Source organism: Varroa jacobsoni, unplaced genomic scaffold (assembly GCF_002532875.2).
Source record: "Varroa jacobsoni isolate VJ856 unplaced genomic scaffold, vjacob_1.0 scaffold_901, whole genome shotgun sequence".
Classification (NCBI taxonomy): domain Eukaryota; kingdom Metazoa; phylum Arthropoda; class Arachnida; order Mesostigmata; family Varroidae; genus Varroa; species Varroa jacobsoni.
Window position 1 is genome coordinate 99,953 of NW_019213803.1, and position 11,856 is coordinate 111,808.

Here is an 11,856-nt window from a genome sequence, read left to right on the forward strand (position 1 = left end):
ATATATTTTGCAGGTATATGTTATATAAAAATAAAGGTATATTTTGGATATTCCTATAAGCTCATTCATCTTAATGTTTCCATGTTGCTAGTAGATAATGCGAATCCTAACACAAAAAAGTGATACGTTCTTTTAGCTTCCTAAGGTTAAACCTGTTGACCTTGTCTCGCACACGGAACAACGCCAAACAGGCGCAAACCGCGTTAACTAAAATACAAACCTCATTATGTTTATTTATAAACCTCATATTCTCCTATATTATTATTATTATAGATATTAAATACTTTAAATAGTAACATAAAACCAATATGAAGGGAAAATCCATCTTCTCAGGGTCGTTTCGATACCATTCGAGACTAATTCGGATAGTTATATAGCGGTCAAGCGACTTACCGAGCGATGTATGATTGTGAAAACATAGCGTCTAAAACCTCTCCGTTAGACCTGCGGGGTATCATGCGCTCAAGGCATTCTATAGCAAATACAACCTGTTGTAGCATATGGCAACGTATATAAATGCTACGACAGAGAACTATAAGGTAATGGTCAGGCTTCTAAGAGGCGAAGTAAGGTAGGTCTGTATTTCGTGCTTTTGCAGATTCAGACAGGGCCGATTGCTTGACATAATGTTCTCTAACGAATGAATGTTGACGTATAGCGGAAAGCGAACCTAGTCCTACAAAATGAGCACCACAAATATTTTCCCTGTCTTTACTCGTCTTGTAGGACCAGGCGACCCTTAATCAACGTACATCGGAGTATGTATGGCAGCATTAACGTAGTTGTATACATACGCATAGATACGATAAAGTAGATGCAGTTTTTTTGAGTACGCTAGGATTTGGGTCTATCAGAAACGCGAATCGTACGGGATGATTATTGCCGTAAATTTTCTCGTTTCCCGGCATGGCTCGTGTAATATGTACGCTCTGAAGAGCAATCAACAATTTGTTTCGTTAGGAATGGCCTGAAATGAGGGCTATTTATAGAATTCCTGCGTCTTAGAAGATAGATAATAATCCTTTTAACACTTTCTACTTTGGAATATGTAACTGTTAAATTTACAAGCATCCTTCTATAAGATAGTGCATTTAGAGACTGTCTGCTTTTAGAAAGACCCGTGCCTGCATTTGACAGAATTGAGTTTAGACGATTTTACTTAGGCCTTGCAAGGATTCGCAATTTTTGAAGTGGCTCCATAACGTCTGTAGTTATCCCTAACCTTTTTAGCCGGATAACTGCTTCATAAGGTCATAAAATTGATGCGCAGTGAGGAATTTTCACGAAAATAGATTCGTCACGATCAATCAAGCCAATCGAAGGGCATGATTATATGTAACTAATAGAATTACGCTTTTCGCATAACTTCGTTAGTTGCGAACGTTTCATAAGGTACCAAACAATAAATCAACCATTATTTTATAACGGGTATTGAGACTGACTTTTTTTTTCCTTTTTAAATCCTTACTAACAGTATTCGACGTTGTAGGGGCAAATTCGGAACAAATACATTTCTGTAAGTGAAGGGAACTTTGGCTTAATTAATATTAGATGCTCTAAAACCATACACACGGACGAACGAATCTCGGGTTAAAAGAATCAGGGGTCCGGGCCAGCTTTAGGTCCTACCAACGACACGCGCACTGTGCACGTAAAGTTGACAAAGCTAACATAATATATTTTTTTCCGTGCAAACAAATCGGAAGTCGAGCTTGCTGGCAGATGACGTCGTTATGGGGTTTTCCCTAAACTTCAACAAATAATAGTTTTCTAAGCAATACATGTACCAGTATATACATCGTCAACATATATGCTCAGTGTCCACTCTTCTACGTTTTGACTTTCGACAAAGGCTCGTTTATGCCTTTGGAACGTGTCGTAATCAAATTTAACCATGGATTTCCACTCTGCGGACAGTACGAGATGCCGGAGTCATCCGGACCCCCATTTCTAACAAGGTCGGCTGCAACGAACATTACTGCCGCCATTAGCTCTCGTGCCGAGATGGAGTTTCGCAAACAGAGATCAGCAAAACAGTCATTTGTACGTTTTCACACGGGATTTTACAATGGAGTTTCACAGGAATCAGCAAAAGCTAAAAATCGACTGTTCTAAGTAAACGGTCGTAATAGCACCATGTTCAAACCAGGACGGATTTTCACTGGTGCTTGCTATCACACCTCATGAACAGTGAAGTGAGATCAGTGATAAACAGAAAACTAACTATACTGCCAGTCTGAGTCACAAGTTAGAATAGATCTAACAGGAAGACACTTGAGGTCTCAATACGACCGCCAACGGCCACCGACAACCGCCATCGCGAGCAATTTATATACGTCCACAAAGTTTGAAAGCGCGCCGCTGCTATAACTTATTTACGCTCAAGGCCGGCGCTTTGTTCTCCGAGCCGAGTAAATTCATTGAAAAAGCGTATATCGAACTTAAACTTCGATTGTATTGTTTGCGTATTATCGTTATTGTGTCGAACCGAACTTCGGCTCGGGGAAATTATTTGGCCAAAAACATCCATCGATTAAAGCTGTGCCCAGATATGTACGTTAACCCTGTTTCATTTTATTTCGCATTGCTGCGATACATTCTCTAGCAATGCATTTTATTGAGGCATCGAATGAAGAATCGACCTGATATGATCGTTCCTACAGACGTCATACTCTCAGTATTTGAACTCGAGTTACCAATGTGGCGTTCACTAACCTACATCACCAAACTACCATTTCAGAGAAATTTCTAGACATCCATAAAAAAACAGTTCGCAATGCAAAATAATTAATGAAATCATGAGTACTTGTATGGATATGTCGTTAAGTGAAAATAATTACTTAACTTATTAGCGTTCAATTTTTCTTTTAGATAATCTTTTAGAGTGTGTCGTCAATGTTCAGTGAAACTATCTGTTATATTTTTATTTTAAGTTGATATTAAAAAGTAGAGGTCATAGTTACCTATCAATGATTCTACCAACCGCTCGTTTGTCACTAGCAATCTAGAAAGAGCATTAAAAAACAAAAGCGGAAATCAGTGACCGTTTTTTAAATTAGTAGTACAGGCTAGTCCATACCGTATCATAACCATTGAAGGTTTTCTGAGTCCGTTCTCCTTTTTGATCCTGAACGAAATTGCACATACGCAGGGGGACAGATTATTGCTTCGTTCTGCGTAGCTGAAGTACCGCTAAGAATAAGTGGTTAAAAGGAGCACGGATGCACTGGAGCTAGTAACGAAAATAGGCTTTTTTCAAACCCATTCTGTTCCTTCCTGGCGCTGTCAGTCACCGATAGTTCACGCCGCACGGGGTTAGAAGGCCATCGTTAGGTTAATAGGTGATTACAAGGTTTTTGTTGCTCAAGCACATTGCCCATTTCTGCATTGCATCATTCTGAGTGAAAAAGATTTCATTTCGGTTGCATGACTCGTTTGCTCTTACCGCTTATCGAGGATAGTCCATTCCGAATCATCATCTCCAACGTCTTCTTTAGCTTCAGCAAGCATCGTCTCTGTTGATGCTGATGTATCTGTTATTTTTGGGCTAGGTTTCTCAGCCCTTGCTGTATGAGCGTTTTCCAATAGTTCAGTCGCGCCAAAGCCTTCAAACTTGCCGTCATATGCCCAGGCTAAATTCGTTGATATCCATACGATAAGCACAGCCATAACGACATTTCGTTGAACCATCTACACATGCGTAAAGTAACGACGTTAACCATATAAGATCCGAGGATTTCTATCTGTAATAACGTAAGAGTGCATTTTCCTATCATAAGATCTGTTACGGTTAGAGAAACTGTGCTCCACCGTTTAGATAACATCCTGGACGGGAACGGTGCTTGTGCAAACTAGCAAATGGTCGTGGACTCAAAAATTCTGTATACCATCCGGGTTTCCTGTAACGTTCTTAATTAACTTAATCAAACCTAATTAAATATCATTCATTTTTGAAGAACTTAACCGAGCACTGCTGTAAAGAGCTCTATGCTTGAGAAGATATTAAGATAAGTTTCAAGTATGATATTATCTATTCCTTGAATAGCGCACACAAACACACACACACACACACACACACACACACGCACACGTACACACAAAGATCTTGTTGACTAAACTGTTGAATCCTTAGTAAACAACCTATAAATCCAGCTAGGGTTTAAGGACTGTTCGAAGAAATTAGGGGTTCGGTAACCGATAACGGATGCCTGTTTAAACATTTGATTAAAGTAATTGTGCCAATATTGTAGAATAGTCAGCGTTGTCTTATTGTTTCCACACGAAATGGTCCTATCTGAATGAATAGAGGAATTATATAGTATTTTATGCTTACCTTCAAATTCGTCAATATTTGATGGTATTGTGCTGTATCCTCGTAGCGCTGTGGGCTAGGTTATGATGGCACTTGTGAGTATGACACAAATTGCGGATTGTCTAGTCAGATTCTGCCGTGCATTTGGTTCTTTCCTAGCTTTCAGCTTTATTCAGGGTGGATCGGGTGAAGCAGGTGAATTAAAGTAAAATTTCTGAGTAGAAGAATGAGACAGGGTAATAGATATGGCGTCTTATAGAGTTTCTCGAGTACAATTTCAGCTAGAAAAGAAAGCACCCTTTCTTTTAACCATCGTATTGTCCAAGACCAGTGTACGTATGCGAACAATAGACATAGAAATCAAGTTGACGAAACTGCATATAGGCTTAATTACCTTTTATCGTCTGGGGACGACAGATATCACAACGTTGGTAGTGTCAATAACCGTTAAAGTCGAATAACCGTGGTTATTTACATACATAGATGTCAGAGAGGACTTTAGGCCTGGACGGAAAAATCAACTTATACACAGGAAGATTTTCAGGGATCGTACGTTGGCAGCTTGCGACTAAATGTTTCTCTCTCGAACAGGTCATCTGTCGGTCGTCGGATGGAACGGTCGCACTCTGTTTGAATGAAAGCCGCTTCACCCGCTTCAGAGCCAACGGTTTGCCATCACCGCCATTGGGGTTTATGGATGAACCATCCCTATGCCGTAATGCATGTTGAATCCGTGATGAGGTACTGCTTCCATAGCCCGCGGTTAAGCCTGTGTCTAGAAACACTCACAAGCCCCGTTCACCCCGCCGTTACTTAAACGAGACCGCTATGAACAAACGAAACTCTCCTTTTCGTGACCCTTTGAAAAAAACAACCAAAAACCGTAATATATTAAAAATAAAAAAAAGAAAAAGCTCATACTCAGCCGCCTACCGCGCGCAGCACGCAAATGTCATCATTCACTCCTGCGCCTCCAGCGAGAAGTACAACAACCACAGGCAATAGACCATGAATACTTTCGAAGCCGAGACACGGGAAAGCGACGTCATGCTAGAAAAGAACGCTATATGGTATACTTGTTCTACGATTGCTAACTTCGTCACCTTTTGCGGAATGTATGGATTTGCTATGCTTCGCCGAGATTTGTCGGGTATTCGTGAAGAACTATCGACGACTCGCAACGTAATTCGTCGACTTAATAAAACGTCCCGTTATTCTGCTCGTGGTGAGCGACTGGAATAGATGCCGATTTCTCTTGTTGTTGTTTCGCATTTGCATTAACCGTCCTACTATTATGTTTAGTCCTACTATGGCAGAACCTGTAGCAGGGGGGTCTCTAGTGCAATAGATATTGTTTCTCAATATTTCGTATAGCACATACGTCGAACCTTTAGTAGTGGAAAGCCTAAAATAGGTTCTGCATACAAAAGCCCCGTGCAGAGGAAGAACGATTACTTCTTAAATCACTGTAGAAGTTTACTTAGGGTATATTTGTAAAAATGTTTTGTAAACATTGGCGAGGACACGCCAGTGCAAGCGGAGCGTCAATGGAGCATTGCTGGAGATGAACAAGGCCTAAATAGTGTTACAACATTCGATGTTGATAGATTTTTTTTACCGAACATTTACTTATGATATGAATAGCTGGTTCTTAATGATAACATGTCAGCGATAAGCTATAGAAAGGTAGTATATAAGAAAAATCATTATAAATACGAAACTCATAGCCTTTATAACGTCATCATTCAATGTATCCTAGTCTCCACTCAATGCACCACAGGCTCATCCGGGAAGGTCTATCTCCGATGTAATTGTATTTAATTGATTCCCGGCTATAATCTCGCTCATTTACTAAGTGGAGGCTGAAATTATGTATCTTGATGTCGTTTTTAGAAATCATGTACAGTATAACGCCAAGACAGGACCTATTCAAAGTAATTTCATTTAGGTCATGATTAGCGATTGTTTGTTTGTCGTCTACGATATTCGCAGGACTCATGAACCCTGTTATAAAATATAAAATGATGGTCAGCGCCCGATTATTTACAGATTGCGTTTAATTCATCTCACTGTGACTGCTTCGTCAGCTGACCACAGGTTTGTAGCAAACCTATTAGGGTACGGTACCGTGACTTGCCAGCTATATAAGGCTGTATTTCCCTATTTCTAGAAAGCTTTTATGCTGCACACAGATCTTTATCGGTATTCCATTTGTCGCTTGGTTTGCATCGCTTAGCATGTAACCCTATCGTTTACATGGTAATAGGTCTTTAATCGCAGAATTAACACACACACACAAATATTTTAGTTCTTGACTTTCGAATAAAGCACTTCATTGTAAGATCAATTTAGCATAAAGAAGTTTCAAGAAATTTAGGCATTGAAATTTAGGCGGTCCTCGTTACACGACTCCGTCACGATTTGTCAAACATGTAAGCGAGACAAATTTAGCCTACTTCAAAAATAAACATTGTTCATATCATCATTACCATATGTATGATATATGTGGTTTCTCTACGAGACGTATATAACGTAGTACGTCTGATGTGTTGCGGAGAAAAGCGAGTCTTATATGACGTTTATGGGATAGCAGCCGCCGATAGAAGCTTAAACAAATTTCGAAATTATTCTTGTGTGATCGAACAACGCCCTCAGGTGGGATGCAGAATATCGTGTCAAAAACTGGGCGATACGATCGGTTTTGTAGCCCTGCATGAGGCCATGACCCAGCAGAAGCTGGATTCTTTACATTGAAACTGGCTCTGAGGGGTTGAGCCAAACCTGCGCAAATTATGTTAAAGCAGCGTTTCCATAGGAACATGAGCATGTGCCCGCAGTAATGGCCGTGCACAATTTGGACGCTGACTTTAAATAAAAATAACGTTCTAACTACAAGCAATTCATGCTAAGCTGATACTCCAATGTCGGCTTGATCTCTTCGAAATCAGATTAGCAGGCAAAAATGCTTTAATGCCACCGCAGTAATACAGCGACGAAACACAGTGTCAGCAGTGTTGACTAGGTGCCAGATGTCGTCTATTCGGCCCAACTAGAGCAGGCCCACTAAGGCCTAAGCCCATTTTATTGTAATACGAAAAACGTAACCAGCTTAAATATGCTACACGTCATCACCGAAAAAAAATCATATACATTATACCTTGTTAATGACATATTTTTAACATATGTGCAGTTGACGAGCCTTTAGCTACCTTCGGATGGCTCGGGAGACCATGCTATTTAGCTTTATTAAACTTTATAAATACCTTTTACTATACGGGTTTAGTAAATGAGAGACTTTTGCTCCATTGATATAAATTCGAAGTTCGTATGAACTATTTACACACTTAAATTTTTCATTTCAATCAGATAGGGTAGTCGAATGGAGTCATCGTGACCATGACAGAGTTAGCTTAAAATGGGTACCATCATTAATACAACAGTAAATTGTCAGATGGCACTCATGACGTGTAGCGAACATAAAATCATTAAATGTATGCGGGGGGGGGAGGGGAGTGGGGGGATCCGAGAGCGACCGCGCTAGTAGTTACTTGATTAGGCAGCCATTCATCTGTATGCATGACGAGCCATACCCAACTTGACTTCGTTCATCGAGCGCTATTCGACGGATCATTTTAAACTGAATGCTAAAAAAATAAGCCATAACGCTAATAGACCTCATTGATCGCCATCTGCTATAAGCCCAATCGTGCTCAGAAGATTTCCATAGGCGGCAAAACATAAGTTATAAGAAGATGCTCTGACATCTATCGAAGCAGGCCACCAGCTTTTTTCTTTTTTATTCGATATCTCAGCGAATCTAACCCGTAAACAAGGTAGCGGATATCAGAAAATCAATATAAGGAGTTCTTCTTCTCGAAAGTAAGTAGATTACTCCTTTGGATGAAGCTGACTGTGAAATATTTTTCTTGACCTCTTAGTCCAACGCCTAATAGTGGGCCTATACACGGGACCAGAAAGATTCGAAAGACCCAAATCTAACATCCAGCGATTGCGGTGAATCTCGACATAACTATTTACTTTAATAGTGCGCTACACGTAATGCATCTTCTTTATCTTGTTACAGGGTAGGTGGTGGGTTATGTAGGATCGCTTCGACTGTGACAGCGTAAACCGCTATAGCAAAGTGAACTTTGCGAGATTTCGGTAAGGTAAGCGAAAGGAATCAGAGATTTCAGAAAATCGATGCTCACTTTATACGAACGCATTATCGAACATGTAACATATTCTTCTTAAGTCCACTATAACTCTGAGTGGATATGATGAAGTGTAGCTGCTAATTTCCAGACGAGGACGAGCTAATATTCGATATTAGCTTCAGATCTATCTGAAGTGTTTCGATCAAATCACAAGCTAGCGACAGTCCCTTTGGCGAAGGTGTAATTCCAGATTATTTATACTTGTGAGAGCTATATTAAATGCAGCCCGGGCTTATTTTACCAAAATGTCCGAGAAATAGTAGAATTATAATGAGACGTATCCTATTTTAGCATCTTGCGCACAGCGCGCTTGTACTCAGATAAAGATAACAAACGAGCTAGCCGAATAAAAAATTAGCGAAGATATAAATGCAGATGTGTTAATCGTAAGTATTACTGTCTTTTGTGCGATAAGATTAGCTGACGTTTTTCCAGATACCTATTGTGTGAACCCAGACCTCCCTTGGTCTGGGTCGGTCGCGACCCTAACCAGAGGGCATTAGATTCCATCAAATACACATGACTTCATTAGCTATTACACTGAATGGTTTTATGATGACTGTGAAGCTAACAAGGATTATATCGTCTAGAGAAAAAAAAAAAAAGTAACATGAAACTTGTGCTTACGTAATACTGATGAGCGCAGCGGCCTTATTCACATACGACCTATCCTAACGCACGATCTAATTATGCGATAATGAGATACGTTCCAAACATTTTCTTTTTTTTTAATGCTCTTTATTGTTTATCCTATGACGGACTGTTTCAAAAAGTTATTTCCAGACGTGTCACGGATTACCACGCTATGACAGGAAAAAAATCTATTTCCTCCCTCTAAATAGTTATGCCCCATGAATAGATGGCGGAGTACAAACCGATAAGCAGCGTAATGGGATTAGATCAATTAAACCTTCAAAAAAAGTTAGTCTGTTTTGCTCCATTGCAGTAATTAATACAGCCCAACTAATCGACCTTCATCCTGAAATCGAAACTATCTGAGATCGCAATTTCAGGATCTTTATTTACGCCTGTATTCATGCAATCCCACCATCTTTGTCTTGATATCTTGGTAGAAATATGAAAAATAAGGATATAATAATAATATGAACTGTGAAGGCAAGATCCTTGTTTGAATATGTGGGATAAGACACGGTACCTTATTGCAAGAACTCGGTGTCCTAGGGAAACACTCATTCGAATACATTCATCATACAGCTGCAAGCACGGTAATGAATTAGAAAATTCGAAAAAAATTGGTTCTGCAGTCGTGGATAAGTTGTAGCAGATTTATATTTGCTTTGTAGCTTTATTACATACGTGCCATAATAAATATGCCCTGTGTTTCTCTATTTTATATGTGACGCTGATTCTTCCCGGCATGTACTGCCATACATGTTAAAAACAGCACATAACATCCCGTTTCTAAAAAAAAAATTGGGTTGGGGGATAACTTTTTTTCTACAAGTGCACTTTTGAAAAAAAAGATAGGAAAAATTAATTTTTTTTTGTATCGCTAACACATCTCACGTTAGACGTTAGGATCGAAACAACTTGTAAGGGTGCTATGATGATATATTTGTCTACTAAGCTTGAAGACCCGTGTCGCGGTCTGAGCTCAAGATGGGCATCGATATTTCCTATAAGGAATTGATCATATCTTTGTTCAAGTAAGAGTCATGGGTCACGTTCGTTTCTTCTGAACATGTTCACACAAGAATAGGCGCTAATGATATCTCATTATTTTACCCTTATACGTACAACGGTACTTGGAACGTGTCGATACCAAACGAAAGATGGAACTCAGGGCTGGGACCATATAAGACTTTGCCATGTTTACCAGTAGTCGGAGCCGTCCCTAATCTAATCTGCTGATCTTTTCACCTGCTGTGAACTGTCAAAGAAATACTTGTATTACATGTTAGTGAAATGGGTCCGTAAAGAAAAGTCACTCGCTATTCGATAACAATAATAATGCTCCAGATGCGTTGGGCCAAATCCTTTCGGTGAACTTGTGATAACGTTGCCTTAGCTGAAGTTTAACCGGAGAGTACGATTCTGGTGGCGTCGCGATCCGTTACTTTGGTACGATGAACCGACTCAATAAAGCTCTGAAGTTTTTATGATTACTACATGTTGTCAAAACGCAACTTGAGTTCAACAGCAAGTAATTTTGAAACTAACGCAAACCATAAAATCAACAGTGTCCAGAAATTAATACATTCTAACGCAAAACCACCACAGTGAAGCAAAGTCGAATTTTTAATAGACAACTTTTACTCCAATTCAATACACATCGATAGAAACCGTCTATGCGTACTACAACTCAGATACTCGTAGTTTCATATCCGTTTAAAACTGCAAATGGGCGCTTTTCAACAAAGCAGAAGCTTTCAATGCCCGACTCTGGGCTTCATTGTAACCCGCAGTGAAGACACGCAAGGTCCACACTTTTCACAAACACCACTTATAGAAGCTAACCTTTCAAACTGAAGTACATGAGCCTGCCGTAAGATAACATTTCGACCTCTCCGTCCTACGATCCACTCGAACACCACGAAACCGATAGGACGATAGGAAACGTGCCATTAGGATATCTACTTTTACTACGTACGTAAGCTAGCTTCTGAGTCAAGAGAAGACAAACAAACAAATGCTATTCCGCCGAGAGACTTAATTATCCTGGCACTAATACATCAAAATTTGAATTATCACATTTAGAGAACTGTCAAATCGATCACACAAATATTTAGGTCTATCAAATTTACAGAGGTCCAATAACTAAAGATTCGGGCATATACATTTGCTTTTCTGTGAGGGCACAGCATCTGAACTAATAGCTCTACTGGGCTTATGCTTTTTAGCAAGCTTTCCTTAGGAAGCCTTCCTCCTTTAGGTCTGGGCTAGGCCCTCTGCTCAGGCGGATAATGTATTTTACCGTCACTCTCTCTGCACATGAAATAGGAGAACCTAGGTTCCCCAATGCAAATTTTAAGGGCCAATTCAGAAAAATGCCAGCCGCCATCAACTAGGTCAGTGTTTAGCGTGGCCGGACTCTTCCGTTGCCTAAAACCATCGTTCAAACGGATCCTGTAAATAGTTTTTCGTCCTGGAGACTGAGTATATCAAAACGGCTTGTCCTCTAAGTATATAAAAGATAACTGATGTGATGTCCAAAACAGAGACCTTTGAATAATTGTGTAGTTTACGTTTTGTGGATATTACACCACATAACAATGTCTTTGCAATGTTTCTAATGTCTGTCCTCTGGCAACACGTGGGCGTGCTTAAATCTGTTCTACTCATTCGGCGTTTACTGTTTATACGTAC

The 11,856-nt window shown here is 39.8% G+C and overlaps 1 protein-coding gene across 1 annotated transcript in view; it reads right to left on the reverse strand.

Annotated features, from left to right (window-relative positions):
* LOC111264812 (acetylcholinesterase-1) overlaps positions 1 to 4,392 on the reverse strand; it is a 24,057-nt gene extending 19,665 nt beyond the window's left edge. The window contains exons 1-2 of the mRNA XM_022840985.2: positions 4,334 to 4,392; positions 3,446 to 3,690 (exon numbers count right to left, since the gene is read on the reverse strand). Coding sequence (XP_022696720.1) covers positions 3,446 to 3,690 — 245 coding nt within the window. The 5' untranslated portion in view covers positions 4,334 to 4,392. The remainder of the gene's footprint in view (positions 1 to 3,445; positions 3,691 to 4,333) is intronic.
* Positions 4,393 to 11,856: the final 7,464 nt, after the last annotated feature.